General features: G+C 36.4%; 1 protein-coding gene across 1 annotated transcript; it reads left to right on the forward strand.

Annotated features, from left to right (window-relative positions):
• Window positions 1-1,597: 1,597 nt before the first annotated feature.
• On the forward strand, window positions 1,598-19,837 carry LOC121415779 (STAGA complex 65 subunit gamma-like). Its single transcript, XM_041609107.1, has 12 exons — window positions 1,598-1,720; window positions 3,739-3,937; window positions 5,284-5,401; window positions 7,219-7,334; window positions 8,615-8,724; window positions 9,295-9,416; window positions 10,690-10,833; window positions 11,203-11,240; window positions 12,806-12,943; window positions 14,861-15,080; window positions 17,495-17,622; window positions 19,693-19,837. The coding sequence occupies exons 2-12, from the start codon at window positions 3,780-3,782 to the stop codon at window positions 19,703-19,705; spliced, it is 1,305 nt and encodes a 434-aa protein (XP_041465041.1). The 5' UTR covers window positions 1,598-1,720; window positions 3,739-3,779; the 3' UTR covers window positions 19,706-19,837.
• Window positions 19,838-19,866: the final 29 nt, after the last annotated feature.

The following is a 19,866-nucleotide window of genomic DNA, read 5'->3' on the forward strand; positions in this document are numbered from 1 at the left end:
GTATAGGCCTATTCATGTTCGGAAAGTCACCAGAATTGGAATTGCACAGGGGGGCTGAAGCTGAAGACGTCGTGCGATGTTTTCAAAAGAGGAGGAATAAAACATAAATCGGAAAAACATAACAGTAACTGCAAAAAGGGACTCCTGTCTGTTCAAGCTTTCAAATGGTCGCCGGGGCGGATGAATCCACGTTATAGCCCCTTCCCCTCCATCCCCTCCCCCAAACCCCTGAATTTTCCATTAATCAATCGGAAGGAGGTTCGTTTGACTTCCTTTATTCTGTCATTGAGCTTGTACAGTATCTGCCCCGGGTGTATGTGCACAGTTTCCCGGCCACAGTCACACACGAAACCGTCATGTATGCCTGTTCCAAAGCGATCGGGGATACGAAATTTGAAATAGGGCAACATAGCGTTGATCGGTCTGCGTCTTTCATTAGTGTGACTGATCAGAACTTCCTGAAAATGTTCTCAGCCATGAACAACCAGGGAATCATATAAACCTGTTATCAGCTAGTGTTCTTGTATCGGTTTCCCAAACAAGTTTCTAAAACATTTGATTTGTATTTAGTGCTTTAATCTGCTTTAGCAACATTATGATTATTATTTTGTGCAAGAATCATAGATTAAGACGATGTGTAGAAATATGTTATTCAAAACAAAAATTATCTACTCCCAATTTAAGATATTTGGAATTTGCTAGAGTTAAGCATGTTGCTTGAAAACAATGACTCACCAGACAATTAAGCGTATCCAGTTATAAGAATTGTGTTAGAATTTCTTTTTTTTAATATACATGTATATATAGGCCCTATCAACGTTACGGTTGTGGGAATTAAGAATTCAAACCGGGGGCGCCGGTACTATAGATTCAACCGTCGGAGTTCATTATTAAGTCACAAAGTACAATGCAGTGATTTTATTTTTTCTATCCACTTTTGTCCTTGCGTTTTTTTTTTTTGTTCAGTGTTTATTCTATATGACATGACTTCATATTACATCTTCAAATTATATGTCATGTTTGACCATGGCCCGGCAGTTGGCATTCCAATGTGTTTAAACCTTATATATTGCAAATATTTCAGTCAAGGCGTGTATATCTCTATGGTTTTGTTTTAGACTGATTAAAGAAAAGAGATAGGAGAAAATGAAAGGGAAGAGTGAAATATTATATAATTTTCTGAATATTACGTCAAAATCTTTTTATTTAATAGATTTTTGTACTTAAATAAGTTACTCGCATCTTTTCAGAACTTCAATGATGCTTTTCAATTTCATCCGCCACTATCTGGTGCCTCAAAATTTTAGGCTCATTTATGATTAATATTTCTACACAACAAATTTGTGAATTTTGAAAAGTTCTTCTTCTTCTTCGGGTTAAATCTGCCTCCTTCAGGATTGAAGATTCTTGCAGTTCATAACAATCCCCCAAGCAATCCTTCCTATACACCGATCTCAGTATGATACGGATCAGTATGCCCTACCTCTACCTTCGACTAGAGCCCCCCCCCCCCCATAGTCATAACGCATAGAGGTGATTATTTTATCCACCGCTTGCAATTGCCTCCAACCTTTTTTAATTATTATTTGTTATTTTCACACCGCCATAAAATTTTTACATGCAGCTTGACCATGGAGACAGTGATTTTTGTACCAGAATATCCCTGATTATATTCGCTATTAGGCCACGAGGTTCAATTAAATCTGGGACTCTATCATTAGTGAGTAATATGATACATTTTTTGTGCTGATACTCTTTTAATCTGCCTCATAAAACCGCTTGAAAGTAACAAATTTTTAGAGATCGGTCCCGTGCTTTGAATTTTGTGTAGTCCTCTGCTGTTGCAGAGAGATCATACATGATGTAGGGCCTACTTCAGTCGTCTGTTCGTAACGATGTCCCCGCACGAAATTCTAGCTTCCATATTTAACGTTTAAGTAAACTGAAGTTTTTCTTCTGTAGAATTATAGTGATAGTTTTTATTTTAGAAAGCTATCAACTGTCTGTCGGGTTGAAGAAAACTGTTGATTTGAATCGATAGCATAGTAATAGAATGGAAAAAATAAAAAAATGAGCATAACGCTGGAAATTTCATAAAAATAGGATGTAAAAATTAAGAAAGTTATGACATTTTAAAGTTTCGCTTATTTTTCATAAAATAGTTATGTGCGCAACTCAGTGATATATGCAAGTGAGAGGATCGATCATGCGATGATGTCCCTCACTATTTCTTATTTCTTTTGACATTGTTTGAATGATGCATTTCAATTTTTACAGATTTGGCGATAAGGTCCAACTTGATTTCAGTTCACCATTAACTGTTAAGTTAATAGTAATTCTGCCTGTTCAGGGGGAAATAAAATTTTGATTCACATGACAATGAGTATAAAATAAGTATTTTTCATATTTCATCTGATAACATACATGTACAAAAGAAATAGTGAGTGGGTGACAACTAGTCTTGAGGATGCAATGATGATGACTTTTGAAATAAGGAAATATACTTCTTCATCATTGACATCTTGACACTCTTCCCAAAGTCGCATAAGAGAATGGCATAAACAAAGATTGATTTCCCTAGGAAATTCATCTTTTAAAACAAAAAATCACTTGAAGTTTATGAATTTAATTGATTTTTACACCTTACTATGCCTAATGCGTAGGAAGGTTTTAAAAATTATTATATAAAAATGTGAAAAATTAAGGTTTCTTACCTAGCTGATGCCGCATAGACCCCTCGATCCACAAGTATGTAAACAACAGAAATACAATACCGTCGACCCTTGAACTGCTTACGTATTACGTACTTCCGGCTAAATTTTAGCATTTGTGAAATAATAATTTTTATCTATAAATTATTCATCAAAACAGCATTGCTATCCGGAAGAAATACGTAAGCAGTTCAAGGGTCAACGCTATTGTATTTCCGTTGTTTACATGTGGATCGAGGGGTCTACGCGGCATCAGTTAGGTAAGAAACCTTAATTTTTCACATTTTTATATAATTTAAAACCTTCCTATGCATTAGGCATAGGAAGGTGTAAAAATCAATGAAATTCATTAACTTCAGGTGATTTTTGTTTCAAAAGATGGATTTCCTAGGGAAGTCCATCTTTGTTTATGCCATTCTCTTATGCGACTATTGGAAGAGTGTCAAGACGTCAATGATGAAGAAGTATATTTCATTATTTTAAAAGTCATCATTGCGTCCTCAAGACTAGGTGACATCATCAGTCTGCTCATTATAGTGACCAGGAAAACCAGTGAAACTTTAAAATGTCATAACTTTATTTTCCATCCAATTTTGATGGATTTGTCAGTGTTTATATGCTTGTTCGATTTTTCTCATTTAATTCTCAACTTTTGTTGGGGTGGACTTGTCCTTTTTAAGTTAGAGTTCAAGAGTCGTTTTTTGCCCTTTCTCAAACCCATTCCAGATTTCCAGGCATTATATTTTATTTTGACTTATTATAAATATGACTTCTTCTTTTTTTTTCTTTTTTATATTGGGGCTGTTTTTCTTCTTTCTGTCATTGTTTTCTCATGCAAAATAAAAAGAATGGAAAGAAAATGTAAACGAAGGGGAAAGAAGAAGGAGCTAGAAAAAAAGTGTCTTTTCTTGTTTGTTTTTCTCAACCTGTCCCTCATAATGGTGCAAAGGCTTGGCGCCATCTCGGGGCAAAAGCATGTTTGGTGCAAGATATTTTTTACTAAAAATTTGAAAATTTTCTTTCACAGTTATTTTCCATTTGACTCAAGCTTTGGATGAAGTTTTAGCGATGAGCGGACATTGGGGTGAGATGAGTGGGTCAATTGTTTCACCTTTGACCTCCTCTATGGTTGACATGGAGACCCTGGCTATGAAGTCACAGAGTGTCCAGGTCAAAGTGCCTCATCTTCATCAACCTTCTGCTCAACAGAAGCCACAGATTCATCAGTAGGTATTTATTTGTCAAGGGATAGCACAGGTAGATATTAATATTATTCATGTAATCATGTCATCATTTTTTTCCTATTCTACTCTACTGTCACAGTAAGAGTATTACTCTGAAGGAACTAACTGTAAGAGGGCTGTTTTTACATTGGGTGATTTCAAGTTCATTGTTGAGCTTTTAGAGTCGGTGTTAATGCAAGATTTACATGAGCATACATGTAGCACCAAACATAAAATGAAATAGGTCCTCAAAAGGTCACTCACTAGGTGTTGAGCTGGTAACATTGTGATCTGTTTTAATAAGTTATGTAAACTCAGAATAGGTTTTGTAGTTTATATTGTGCTTCCAACACCAACACTGGACTTGAAATCACAATTTATTGGTCAACTGTACAGATCATCTTTTTTTAAGAACAAAATATGTGACCTTCTGCCTCAACTCCAATAGTTAGTCACCAGGTGGGTGTTTCATAAAGCTGTTCGTAAAGTTACGAACGACTTTACGCACGACTGGAACATGTTCTCAGGTCATATCTCAATTACATAGGGATATTACATAGCACAAGAAAGGATCACCAGTCGTGCGTAAAGTCATTCGTATCTTACGAACAGCTTTATGAAACACCCACCAGGCAAGTTTACTCCTCTAAATCAAAATTTAGTAAAAATTAATAATCAAAATGATTTTAGCTCTTCTTTTTCTTACCGTCAAAACTTGAAGTCCCAAGAACAATATACTTGTGAGAGTTCCTTTCAGACCAAATGTTTCCAGACTGCTTGAAGTTTCCAAGTAACTTGCCGTGTAATGAACAGTTTTCCAAACTTCAAAACTAGCTTTCTTCAATTCTTGTACATTGAAACAAATACTTGTATTGATTCAGGTTGATGAGTTCATGAACAGGACAGCTAGCAGAAGGGCACCCGGGGGCTGTTTCATAAAGCTGTTTGTACGTTAAGAGCGACTTTAAGAATGACTCGTGATCCTTTCTTACGTGCTTAACCATCGCCAATGAACATTTTGGTTGTATCCATTTACCACAAGAAAGGATCACCGGTCATTCTTAAAGTTGCTCTTAACTCACGAACAGCTTAATGAAACACCCACCAGACCCTACCAGGATATAGGTAGGAATTCCAATATTAATGATGCCAGATTGTACATACTAGTGAATGTTTGTTGCTTTGTGCATGGTGTAATTTTGGATTAATTTGTAGTTTTATATTAAAGTGAACTGTTGCTGGGCCAGCACCATGAGCTTCTTTTGATATATGAAAGCAATATACCTTCAGTATTATTATTTTGTTTTTGTTCTAATCATCCCATCACGTTTGATTTTTTTCCCCACCAGATTGCAGTCTGAGTTATGCCGACCTGATGTAACCAGTCTCCACTCAATAGAATTACTCAAACACTGCAGGCAAATCAGAACAAGAATGCTCACGCACCACCATCATCAAGAATCCTCGGTAAAGAAGAGCTGCAATTTAATGTCTTGCAAGAAAATACTTGTGACCACCCACCCCAATACCAACAATTAGTTGTCAAAAAATTAATTCTGTTATAATTATCTTGAAAAAGCACATCCCAAGCTTTGAAATGATAAATAATTTGTCAAAATCAACGATAACCAATACTAGGACTGAATTGAATGTTGAAGGAATTCTGTGAGAGTTTCAAAATAATATGAAGGAACAAGGTATGAAATCAAGGTTCACTCAAGACACTCATGCCTGTGAGGGTTCACATCAATCTCTGTGACACTTCCACACAGTCCAGGTAAAAAAGGGTGTCAAAGGAACTCTTGTATCTCATTTACTATTTAAATGTACAACTTCAAATTTGACAATATATGTAGAAGAAATTACCCTTTCTGAAGCTAATTTTCTAAATTTAACTTTTATTTTTTGAAGACCAAATTGGAAATTTAGCTATTTGCTTATAATGGAGAACCTACCCTGATGGCTTCTTGTTGGTTTTGGGACGGCAGGTCACATTTGCAATCAACTGCACATTTCTGAATGCAATTTTATTATTGATAGATCATTTGTAGTTGTAGACACTGGTTGATCCAGGGGAGGGGGCACATCTGTAATGTAAAAATTGAATGAAAACAAAAGTGTCCTCCCCCCCTTGATAGTGAGGACCTTTTTTTCTTTCTTGTCAAATTTCCCAGAAAAATATGCCCACCCATTTGGAAAATCTTGGATCCGCCCTTGGTTGTAGAAAACAGCATACACTCTCCTTGTTGCAAGAGTACATGTAGATCAGCAGTCAATTTCAAATTTGCAAATTGCAATACATGCTGTATTGTGATATGGGGACCCCATCGTGATTTACAATCGATCATAAGTTTCATGCAACTTTGCCTAGGTGTTTGCTTGATTAACTCCACTGCTGTTGCTGTAGCTTGTTTAGGATAATGAATGAATGAAGTCTTATTTCAGCATCTATTAGTCAAGTTGGCATCATTGCATTGCTCTACTTGTCATTCATTGCTGAATATTTTTTTAAAAAATATGTGTAAATGTATCAGAAAGAACAACTTTTTTAACCTTATTTAATAAGGGCAATTAATTATTGAATTCTGGTTATTTTTATTGAAGCTTCTATTCTTCAAGTTATAGATCTAGTTCCTTTTTCAGAAAATTTGTGCTGGGCGGCACACGCAATTATAACCCGAGTCCAGATTGGACCATGGTGTTTGGAAGTTCCCTTTCCCAAATTTAACATAGAGGGCACATGTCTCCCAGCTATTCACAACAAAGATTTATTATTTGAATTTGAGTAGTGAAATTGTTCAATTTTAGGAGTCTGATCCATGAATGCTAAGAAATGTTTAACTGGGTACATTTTTTGTAACTTATAAAGGCCACTGCACACTGGAGTAAAGGCCAAATTAGTTACAAATTGTAGCCAATAGTACGATTGCTGTGACGTCATTACGTCTAGGTATTAAATTTGATTTTATTCTAATAACGATGATAGCATTGTCACAGATTTCAACATAGGTATTCATACAAAATGATTTAGAATATTACATATTAAGATATTCCATGTCTCAGTATTAGCATCAAATTCTATGATTTATTCCAAAATTGGGTCGCAGACTAATCGTACATGTAAGGTGTGGCCTGGCCTTAAGAAATATTGGTATTTTCATTTAACTTAATCATTCTTCGCATCTCAAATTATTAATGGAATACTTGCCACGGCAATCTAATTTGGTAGTTTAATCTCATGTTCTCCCTATATCATTTTTTTCACCTTTGTTGCTTTTTACTAGAAAGGAGAAGAGAGATTCAGCAGTACCAGGCTACCACCCCTACCGCCCCAGCCTCAGATACAAACCACTGATAAGCCATCTATCCCCGTCATCACTGGTATCAAAGCAAGACCAGAGTAAGAAAAATCTTAGTTAAGAATAAAATGATGATTATTTTGTTATTACAGTATTGATTCTCAAATATCTGGGCATACTGTATATCAGATCAATGCAGCAAAAAAAAATTTGCAAGTTCTTGTAACTTTAATAATTCTTTCATAGTTGGAATGTTGGTCATTATTTACTAGACCTGACGATATGATGATATTGCAATATATCATAGCATTGAAACTTCACTGAATAGACAATTTTGGATCCATGATACATTCTCTCTCATGACAACTAAGGTTTCAATATGTTACGGAGTGGAAATCTGACTTGAATAATAATGAAATTCTTAAATTTTCCCAATCGCTCCAATCCAACTCACCATGGTCGTCGGAAAGACATCATGAGTATGCCATCCCCTACAACTGTTCTGTTTGTTTATGATAGTGGTTGATAATAATAAGAAAGTGTGGATTTGCAGAGCCTGCACACCATCCAAGGACTGCAATAGCAAATTTGCAATAAACTTCAATATTTAGGAGTTATATTTATTAAACATCTCAATTGCAAACGTTTTCAAATTTGCAATTCCAATACTTAGATGATGTTCATTCCTACATTTTCAATTGATTCTAGATACTAGTATGTCCATGATACATTTGAATTTCAATGGATTACAAATGTGCATTGCCATTTCAAGAGATATTTAGTCCTACATTTTAATTGCAATGGGTCGCAATTTTGCATTTAACTCAAAATAATTGATAGTGTTGTTTGGTCCTAGAATTGATTTGCAATTTACTCCAACCCTTGAGATAGATTCAATTCAAGATTACAAATAAAAAATGTATACATGTAGAATGTGGAGAAAGCTTGGGAGAACATTGAAGTCTTATCAAATGCTGCCACCTATATACAAACAATTAAAACCAAGTAATATATTAGAAAAGAACATATTTAAAGATTGCATATTTCAAATGAATAATACAAACAAGATGATACAAATCAAGATAAATTGAATATTTAACAAAACCTTACAAACCCTAAACAGACATAACATAACATACATTAAGATGGGCCTTACAATTTACGTGTGATTTTGTAAGAGAATTTTCTTGTTACTGTTTTCAAAACTTTTAACGAAGGGCTTGATTTCATCCTACAGTACATTCTTATTTTGATTGATAGCAAATCTGCAATCACTTTAAAAGCTTGATATTGATGTTCATAGCATATTTTAGTAACAATCAAATAGCGAATAGTTTCCCACATTACCCAACCCTTAAACGTTAGCATTCCCTCTTTCTAGGTGTCCAAGATTAAAACTGCCTGATGGAAGTGTCGAGATTGACGCTGGGATAGCCAGACAACTCACCTGTCGAGCAGTCGCCACCATCTGTTCACATAGTGGATATGATTGTAAGTTGAATGTTATGTAGCTAAGAGTAGCTGGGTTGTGGGGGGGGGGCTCAACATGACAGACAAATGGCAAATCAGGGACTTTGAAATTCAAGCTTGATCTTAAAATGGGGCTCTCTGGTATGCCTCAGGGATTAACAGTTTCTGAAAGTTCAATGTTCTGGAAAGTACTGGAGTAAATTTATTTATTACAGACTGACTGTCATTCATATGTCAAGATATTTGCTATAAGTATAAAAAATTAATGTCTCATTTATACAAAGCTCCTAAGTATAAAGAATTCTTTTTTTACTCTGGCCCACTCGCATGATATACATTGAACCAATATTTGTTTGTCGCTTTTTAAAGAACAAATGGCAGACTTCCATTTCATCTAAAATTGTCTAATATTGTTGATTATTATACATGTACACTCTGGAGTGATACAGCAAACCTCTTGTTCTGTCAGAATTATTTTTCTATGTTAATGTTGTTTCACCACTTTGTTTAGGATGAGGATGCTCTTCCATGTTATCACAAATGAACCATATTTTGTCTTTATTTGTCTTTTTCTTTTGTCTTTTTTCACAGCAAGTCAGGAATCTTCATTGGAAACATTAACAGATGTTCTTCAGGAGTTCTTATGTAACACTTGTAAACTACTCAGAGTAGCCGTAGACAGGGAGGCTCTTACTGGCCACACGGGATTCCAAGTAAGTGGGACTATTAAGAAATGTTAGCGTTCCATACGGCTGATTCTGAGTCACTAACAATTTTACTCACAACTGGAAACATGTTCTTCGGTACTATAAAATCAGATTCACAATTACTTTAATTCCAATAAGCTTAGATGAATTTCATCTTTGTAGATTTTGATTTTGATTTTTTTGCTTCCATCTGGTAGAGCTTCATGAGGTTCACCAAACTTCTACACAGAATTTTGAAATTTTGACCAGAACAATTTTTATGCTAATTTATGCGAAATTTATGCATATTTTTAAAAATTCACATAAAATGCTTCTTCTTTATTTGTTGACCAATTTTGATTTTTTTTCTTCCATCTGGTAGAGCTTCATGAGGTTCACCAATCTTGTACACAGAATTTTGAAATTTTGATTAGAACAATTTTTATGCTAATTTATTCGAAATTAATTTATTCATATTTTTAAAATTTCACATAAAATGCTTTTTCTTCAATTGTTGACCGATTTTTACTTTTTTCTTCTTCCATCTTGTAGAACTTTATGAGGTTCACCAAACTTCTACACAGAATTTTGAAAATTTTCAGTAGACAATTATTTATGCTAATTTATGTGAAATGTATTCATAAATCACAGAAAATTCCTCTTCTTCTTTATTTGTTGACAGATTTTGATTTTTTTCTTCCATCTGGTAGAGCTGCATGAGGTTCACCAAACTTGTACACAACATTTTGAAATTTTGTCTGGAAAATTATTTATTCTAATTTATGCAAAATTTATTCATAAATCACAAAAAATGTTTTTTCTTCTTCATTTGTTGATCAATTTCAGTTTTGTTTGCTTTATATGATAGCTCGAGGTGGTGATACAAAATTTAAACATAGAATTTTGAAACTCATTGAATCTGCTATTTATTCATATATTTTCAAAACTCACAAAAATTGCTTACTTATTTGTTGATTGATTTTGGTTATTTTTGTTCCATCTGAGAGCTACATTAGGTTCACCAAGGTTCTACACAGAGTTAAGAAACTTTGACTAGATAATAATTAATACTTAATTCATATGAAATTTATTCATAGATCACAAAAAATGCTTCTATGTCATTTCTTCATCAATTTCAATTCTATATCCTCAATTTATGTCACCAATATAATTCACTACAGTGTCAACTGGGCTGAAATTAAAATTGTGTTAAATTGTGTTGAGAGATGCCGGATGAGCTCCACATCATTGATGTGCTAGTGTTACACATTATTTTTAAATCTATGTTTGTCTATTTCAGGATACCCTCACCCAAGTTTTCCATGAGATTGGTGTCGGGAGCACTCAGACCCTCATCAGTTTCTGGAAGACCAGGATACGAGACTATCATGACCGCATCCTGAAACAGACCGAGGACATTAGAGGGAAATACGAGGACATGAAGGTATAGTCCCAAGCTTTCTGTGTTCTAAAATGCATATTGCACATTCTTTGGTATTTTGTCTGAACGTCAAATTTGTTCATTAATACAGACTCATCCGAAGTAGAATTGTACCTTACATTCACATGCTAGATAAATTGTTTATGATAATGATGAAATAATGATTACAAGATGACACTTTTATTTGTATGGTAAGGTAAAGTATAAAGTGCCCCATATATACCCGTATCTGCATGATTCTAACAAAAGAAGACTTGCGAACAACCACAAACTTTACACCTGTATAGACAAATATTCATTAATAATCTGAGTCAAAATGGTGGAATTATATTGAATTTGAAATGTCTGATTCTTAAAACTTTTGCTTCACAGAATCCAAATTACCAGCCACAAGACGACAAGTCACCAAGGTAAGAACAAAACATCTTGGGGGTGGGGGTTGGGTGGGGGGGGGTAGGTAGAGGCTGCCACTATTGTCTTTGCTTTTACGAGTCTGGTGCTGTTATGCGAAATGAAAGAGATCTGTTTTGGCAGTCATACAAGCAGTGGCCGTGGAGCAGATTCTGCCTGTTCTTCTCCATCTTGTTTCAATTTTTGATGGTCCATTATTAAGTTTTTATAGGGAAAACCTGCACTGAATCGTTGTGGATAAAAAGGAAAAAATAAAGCAAGATGAGAGGATTTAGGTGGTGGTTGCTTCACAAACACTCTAGCATTGCTTACATTCACTGCAACAGCATGTTTATATAGCTGCAGCCTCCCAAATAGGTTATAGGCTATGGGGTAGGGTGCAACATCTGTCCATCCCAACTCCCTTTTATTTTCTTAGTTACATGAAAATGAAAAGAAGGCAAAAAGAGGAGGGGATAAGAAGAAAATCATAATTATTGAATAGAGAGGAACAAGTCTTTGAAATGCTGTTGTGTGTGGAAGTGTCATGGTGTATAGCAGTTCCGAATCTCTCCTAGTAATCTGAGGGGCGCGTTCAAATCCCATTGAGTCCCTAGTGTCCTTTAGCAAGGTGTCCATCGCATCCACACTATACCACACCCTACGAAGGTTTTCAACGGGTAGCCAGGGGATACCCCTATTACCTTACTTTGTTCATTGAGGTTAATAGATATTTTAGGTCCTTTTCCAATTACCTTTCTAGCTCTTCCCACCCTAGATCTTAAGGTCACCGCACACCTTATAACCCGACTGGTCTACGACTGGCTTGCGACTGGATGAGGGGAGATGTGACGTCACAGCTCCTGTCAGCTTGAGAGTTGCAGACCGGTCAGAGATAAGTCGTAAGGAAAATTGTGAGGATTTGACATGTCAAATCCTTATGACTGGATCGCAAGCTCAATCTAACTTCCAGCCAATCAGACAGCAGACTTGCATGACACGTGAATGATAAACAATGCGCATATGCAGTAGTGAGCGCATTTTCTCAGTTGCTATGGCAAAAAGTGCATTTGTGAGTCGAGGACAGCATGGTAGTCGGATCGCAAGGTGTGTGGTGTCACGGCTTATGACTACCTTGTGATTCATCTCCCCTCACTCAGTCGCAAGCCAGTCGCAGACCAGTCGGGTTGTAAGGTGTGTCGGAGGCCCATGCATAACTTTAAACCAACAAAATTTGGTTGTGGGCAGGTCCTAATCATTGATGGAATGAAATACCTAAAGTGTTAGTGAGTGGCAGGTTATATACCATTTTTTTTTTCTTTCATGGTTTTCATGTACGGGAAGGTTAAGGCAAGTTTAAGGGAATCATTGGGGTCCATCAGTTGTACATCTGTCCTGTGAATGTTCATCGTGTGTGAGTTTGCCTGCAAGACTCACTTGTGACTAATGACATCACGTCAGTTGCTAAGATGATACCCAATGAAGAAATGTTCCTTTCAGGGGCACTGTCAACTCTTATCAGGTTCCCTTTCTCCTTGAATTCCTACGTTTTCTGTAATCTCTCTCTTTCTCCTTTCCTCCCTAGGGTGAAAGAAGAGCCTCTGTCTGATATTTCCTTCCATGATTCTCAGTCACAGCCCCATGACGATAGCCACGAGAACAATAGTGAAACTTCCTCATCTGAGACACCATCCAATCAGCCACTCTCTTTCCACAGCCTCAGGTAAGGTCAACCATGTTGATGAAAATTATTTCTATAGTTCAAAGCCAAGGTCATTGTTACACTTTTCCAGCTTTTGTACATCATCAAAGTTAATTGACTTGAAAGACACACTTCATGAGTAATGAGTAGCTTACTTTATGATGATGTTGTATTATCATCTATAGGCCTATAGAGTGTTTAATCAATACATTAAAAACATGTATTTTGGTCTGCATCAATTGCCCGTACAGTATCAGTGCGTATCCCTAAAAAGGACCAAAATCCGACGAATATCCCATTTTCTCCTGTACAAAATTTGCGTTGAATATCAGATCTTATTCAACAGTCTAGTGCACACGTGTGAAATATCCAACGTTTACAACAATTAAAGCAATGTGATGCGCAGCAAAAAGCACAACTAGGCTCCATGATGTCATCATAAACCAAGTTTGATCCTATGAAGTGATGATGCCATAATGTTATAAGTGATATAACTTGTTCAGTCACATTTCTCCCTCTTTTTGTGTTCTTTTTGAGGGGGTGGGAGGGATAGATGATAATTATATTGGATGGCTTTAAACATGGAATACCAGAAACATTCCACTCATTAGTGCCAATATTCCTCTCATTTGCGATTTGTGGAATATTTGCCCAAAATCTTGGAATATTTCTGGTATTCAATTCTGAGCCATCCAATATAATATAATTATTTAACAGTCTGGTGGAGTTAATTGCTTTCAACATGATTCAGCTACTTCAGAGATTGAAGGTTATGAAAAATAATTGTCTCCTTTTGGACTTATCCTATGTATACACCCGCAAGCACCAAGAATAAAGTATCTCCTCATACATATCTTACATTATCAATGTCTCTTGGAACACAAGTGACACCTTGCATCTTGCTATACTGGGGATTTATAAATACCAGATGTAGAATATAGAAGAGAGAGATAAGGTTAAGATTATTAATCTGTTGACAGGAACCTTGGTACATCATGAGGTTTCTCAAAGATTTAAGTCTGACTTAAGTCCTACTTAATAAGTGCCAAGTTTTATTTCCAATTTGTCTCTTGCCAATTCGTCCGATTGTCAACTCGTCTATTATCATTTGGTCTCCTATCAGTTCGTCCACTTTCATTTAGTCTAAAATGCCATTCCCTCTAATAACCAGTTGGTCCACTAGCCATTTAGTCCATATACCATTTGGTCTAATTGCACTTAAGTGTTAATTATGCAAAATGAATGAAAATGAAATGGATATGAGACCAACTGGTTATGAGACGAAATGGTTATTAGACGAAATGTTGATGGACGTAATAGCATTAGACTAAATGAAAGTAGACCATGTGGTGAGTGGAGGAGTTGACAGTAGATAAATTGGCTATTTACCAGTGCCAACGCATACATGATATCAAAGGCATAATCTCATTGAATTAATACACAGTACAGTGCATCCCAGGGGGATGATCTGACCAATGACAACACAGTAATATGTTATAGTCCACATGCAACTTGGAATGTTTGCTATTGGGACTTAAAGAGAAATGCCAGTAGTTGCAGTAAACACTGATTTCATGAGAAAGTCTGTAAATCAGGCTTAATTGTCAGTATATCATTGAGGATCTAGATCTGGTACAGTTACATAAACTGAACTTTGTGAAATCTTGAAATCACGCTGAAAAATTTTCACACTGAAGATCACCAACACAGATATAGCGCACATGGGACAGTGTATTATTATTGCTTGACCAGAATCCTGTGCTTGCTAATTTCTCACACAATTTCTTCCAGAATCCTTTGGCACATATTTTTTATTCATACAAACAGACACTTTGGTGGTCATTTCATTGGATTCTGTACGAACTCATTTTGATATTGTTACAACTGGCATTCACCTTTAAAATAAGTAATTTGAATTAGATATTTTTTAATTTTCAGTGGGATGGACTTGGATGACTCCAGTGGTGCAGTGACGGTGGTTGAAAGGGGAGGAGAGAGAAGAGAAGGAGAGGAGGAGGAGGTGGATGAGAGCAGCAGTGAATGGTACCAAGGGGTGAAGGAAGAAGATAACGGGGAAGATGCATCAAGCTCGTCGGCGGGGATAGCTGGTGTGAAGAGAGAGCTGATGAGTGGGGAGGATGAGAATGCACAGGACGTGGTGAGTAATGATAATATACAACATTTATTTACTGCCCAACTTTGGCCAAAGGAAGCAAGTGACGCATCAGTCAAATTTGAGTTATTGTTGTTTCTGAAACACCCTTTGTATGTTGCACATTCGGGCAAAATTTAGGGAAGAAATGATCGTTCTCTGGAAAGATATTGAAGAAAATATGCTGTTAAATTGCATTGGCGCCTATGTAAATGACAAACACACATTGCTCATTTACAACAAATGATACTTTGTAACTTCCTTCCTTTTGCCAAAGTACGGCAGTATATAGCACACCTAGCACTTAATGCAATATTTGTGAGCGCTGCATACTGTTATCCCGGCTTTATCACGGCTGCCCTGATTGGGAGCTTGAGCATTCAATGAATTCCTTCTTCCTCTGGAGCATTGGGGCCCAGTGGATTAGTCTCTTTACTTTGAAATGTCTCGAGTTAGAATTCCAGCCGTAATTCCCTTCAGCAAGAAATTGGTCCACATTGTGCTACACTCAACCCAGGGGGTCATTTCATGAAGCTGTTTGGAAGTTAAGAGTGACTGGTGCCCGGGGGGGGGGCACTCGACCAAAAAAATGGTGGGGGTGTGCCGCGGGTGAGACAAAAACGGAGGCCTTGAAGCGGGCTTATTGTAAAAAGGAGGGTCCTCGGAACGGACTTCGGAACTACAAATATTTGTGAAAACGGGGGTCCTTGGAAAGGATCGCCAGCATATGAGTGCGTATGCATCTCTATGGAACAGTCATGTGTGCATGATGCAGCTAGCGCAGCCTCCGCCGGGTGCACTCGCGGAGAGCTGAGGCGATGGTAGGATAGCGCTCTGCAGCCGCTTTTCACCAAAATTGCAGCTCATTGTAGCAGATCAATGCGATCGGAACGGCGTAACAAAAAATATGCAAAGCTTTGGAGCGGATTTCTTTCTTCTTTTTTCTCGATAAGAAGAACGGAAATTCGAGTGTAAAAATGGGGGTCCCCTCCGCGGCACATATCCACTATGCATTATACACTGAGTGCCCCCCCCCCCCCCCCCGGGACTGGTGTTCCTATCTTACATGCTAAATCATCGCCAATGAACCTTTTTTGTAGTTACCATTTACCATAAGAAATGATCACCAGTCATTCTTAAAGTCGCTCTTAACTTACAAACAGCTCTATGAAACACCCACCAGGTAAGATGAATGGGCATTAATACATGTACCTTGAATGCACCAAGCAGCAAGATCTAAAGCCGAGGTAATATATAGCGCATCACTGAATAGACTTCTAGATAATCGGTAAATACATGTATTACCCATTTACTACACCGTGGTGGAGAGTGGCAAAGACGTGAATGCTTCGGTGAGATTTGAGCCTCGGATGTTATGTTCAAATTCCCGAGACTAATCTACTGAGAATTTGGTGATGTAAGGTTTGGTGTTAGTGCTGGTATTGAAACACCATTTAGGTTTGGTGTTAGTGCTGGTATTTGAAACACCATTTAGGTTGGTGTTAGTGCTGGTATTTGAAACACCATTTAGGTTTGATGTTAGTGCTAGTATTTGAAACACCATTTAGGTTTGGTGTTAGTGCTGGTATTTGAAACACCATTTAGGTTTGGTGTTAACGCTGGTATTTGAACCGTTTAGAATACCTTCCATCACGGTAGCATCTGTTATGAGTTTACAAATCGCACTCTTGATAGCTAAAAACCAAGTGAGAGATGTCTAAGACCAGACTTATCTTTATTTTGGTGCTGCACAGATCAGGCAAATATCAACACGAAGCTTGAATTCACCCATAATGAAGGCTTGTTCAGTGGTGCAAGTGTGCAACAAGGCTGAACAAGAAAGTTCAGCAAGATATCTGTGTGTGCAAAGTGAATGGAATATAAGGCATCAAAAAATGGTGCATTAATAACTCATTCCCTTTTTACACTCAAATCATTACAAAGGAATATGTATGATACAAATATGAGAAATACGCGTGAAATATGTGAAAAACCTGAACAACAGGGCATACATGTATAAAAGTAGCGTACGCAGGATTTTTGAAAGGGGAGGGGTTCAATCAAGCCGAATGAAATGATATTAACAACCAAAAAAAAAGAAAAATAAGGTCTTCACCGTTTCCTACACCCAAAAAATTGACAACCCCCCCCCAAAAAAGGGTCTTCACCACAAATTTTTACGTCATTTTATACCTAAAAAAAAATTGACAAGCAAAAAAAAAACAGTCTTCAACAAAATTTTAGGGGGGGTTGAACATCTGTAACCCCTCCCCCCCCCCACATATGCTACTGATGAATAACATAGATTACCGGTATACAAAATGTATTAATACCATTGTATATTTAGTTTCTAATATTCATAAAAGCTGATGCTAAACAGTCTTTAAATAGTATAATTTTCTTTGTGGTTTATTTTACAGAAGATTGAGGAAGCAATAATTGGGGAATCCCCTCTTATATCCCACTTGCAAACAAGCCACGCCCTTGATGTTGATAACACCTCACCCATAGAAAAGAAGATACACTTGAATATGCCACCAAGAAAGAAGTAAGTACTGGTACCAAAACTTCCCTTCTTGGTTATTTTGATGACTCTTATGCGACCTGCCACCCCAAAAACAACAATAACTGGCCCAAAACAAATTTTGAGATTGTATTGAGCTTGAAAAAGGCACCTCCTAATCTTTAAAATGGTATGAAACTTTGTCATAATTGATCAACATATCCCACACTAGTACATGCAGTCAGTCGGCAAGCCTCTGTGTTAATGAGCAAATGAGCAAGATTTATCCAAGTCCTCTCGTGGCTGAATTCATGTCCCTGCAAAATCTTGTGAATTGTGAGACTTTCTTTCTCAAAGAATGTAACCAATTTCTCCTTGAGTAATATTGATTGTTACTCTTTTTTATTGGTCATTTCTTTTGAATAAAATATTTTGATAAATAAGTGAATTTTTCAACTGAAAAGATGCATCAAACAGAATTTTCTTCTTCTGCTTTCACTTGCAAATTGTGCAACATTTCGTGTTATAGGCACAAACATTATTTATATCATCAGAAAGCTCAAGATGTGGCATCTTTTAGATGGGTCAGCAGCCAGCTTTTTCCATCAAGATGCGTTGTAAGACAAGATTTCTGAAATTTCAGACTAACATAAAGTCCAGATTTTTGATTGGCTGAATAATGTTTTCAAAGCAACAGGCGCGGGTGATTTGAAGAGATTACCACATGGTGAGTGTGACCTTGCAGAGGCCCAGTGTGGGGAACATTGGAATTTGAGTGGTCTCTATGACCGATCAGAGCGCAGTATTCTTGTTTTTGAGCTGCTAAATATAATTGCCCTATGAAAAGCTGGCTGCTGAGTATAAGAAGATGTATTTTAGATGGGTCAGCAGTGCTGACCCATCTAAAATACATCTTCTTATAAAAATTATATCATATTAAAGCTTAGATCTTCAGCTTTATCATGATGTGAAAATCATTTGTGCTCAAACAGATATTAAGTGTGTAAACAATAACTTGTGTTGCATGAAAAAAATTATTTTGTTTCATGTTTTAGATCAAAAGTTTTTCCTATATTACAACATCCATTTAAAAATCCAAACACATGACCTGAAAGAATGATTCTTCTTGTTTACAAAGATACCAAAAACATGAAATTTGGTCAATAGTTAGAGCAGCAATGGCCGAATAAAAAGAGGTGGTTTGGTTTGCACCAAGCTCATTAACTATGCAAAAACCGTCTAGTCATGAACATCACTTGGATAAAAGAAGCTTCTTTTTCAGGGCTTGCCGACTGACTGCATGTACTTGATTACATGCAGGGCTGTTGACTGTTGAAGGCATTGGGTAAAATTGATTTGACTTTAAAAAAGTCTGAGCTACAAGGTCCCACTTGTCACCTGTGTCTGTGATATGTTACAAAAATGAAGCCCAGAAAAAAAAAATGTGTCCAAAAATCATTATTTCGTGCTTCAAAAACGTGAAAAATAAAGTGACCGGAAACACCATCTTAATTTCATCACATATTCTTATGTGTTCTATTATTATCGGCACAAAATCTTCGATTATAACGTATCAAAAGCATTTCTTTTGATTTTTTGTTGGTTTCAGAGTTTTTAGGTCGATAGAAAGGCATCCATGTACATATTTCATCTTTCCTTTATTTCTTTTTTTTATTACATGTCTATAACGTTTACTAATGCCTTTAATAAGCCTTTCTTGATATGAATGTAGGTAAAAGGAAATTTAACTCCTCATAATACAGCTAATATTTACAGTTAATAACAAGAATGAAAGACAATGAAGTAAACCAGAGAAATAGAAGTAGTGGATGTAATGTCCAGGTGTGGTTGAAAAATTGAAATATTTAAAATCAATTGATCAAAATTTCGATTTAGGGCAATTATTTGAAGTGTTCTGTAGAACATTTTTGTCAATTATATTATTCTCATGTACTTGTTTTCTTAATATTTAGTTGGATACATATCTGTTTTTTTAATGTATCGTCTTCGTCTCATGTACTTGTTTTTTTAATATTCATTTGAACACATATCTGTTTTTTTTTTCATTCTTATCTCTTTAACTTTCTTTATCCTTTCTCTTTTAATATCTTTCAGGAAGAAGAAGTGAATTTATTTGGAGATCATTTTGTCTTGCCTGCATAGCAGAAGTGATACATACACATAGGCAGCGGCATCAGAATGGAAAGTTTAACCAAGGATTAGTTTTTGTCTTACCTGCGTAGCAGAGTGAGACTATAGGCGCCGCTTTTCCGACGGCGGCGGCGACGG

The sequence above is a fragment of the Lytechinus variegatus genome, chromosome 5 (assembly GCF_018143015.1).
Source record: "Lytechinus variegatus isolate NC3 chromosome 5, Lvar_3.0, whole genome shotgun sequence".
In the NCBI taxonomy this organism is placed as follows: domain Eukaryota; kingdom Metazoa; phylum Echinodermata; class Echinoidea; order Temnopleuroida; family Toxopneustidae; genus Lytechinus; species Lytechinus variegatus.

What these genes read in the sequence shown, in the direction of transcription:
- LOC121415779 (XM_041609107.1), top strand. Translation starts at nt 3,780, where the DNA reads ATGAGCGGACATTGGGGTGAGATGAGTGGGTCAATTGTTTCACCTTTG. An exon ending in GGTATCAAAGCAAGACCAGA is followed by an intron (nt 7,335 to 8,614) that starts GTAAGAAAAATC and finishes CCCTCTTTCTAG; the next exon opens with GTGTCCAAGATTAAAACTGC. An exon ending in CTCTCTTTCCACAGCCTCAG is followed by an intron (nt 12,944 to 14,860) that starts GTAAGGTCAACC and finishes TTTAATTTTCAG; the next exon opens with TGGGATGGACTTGGATGACT.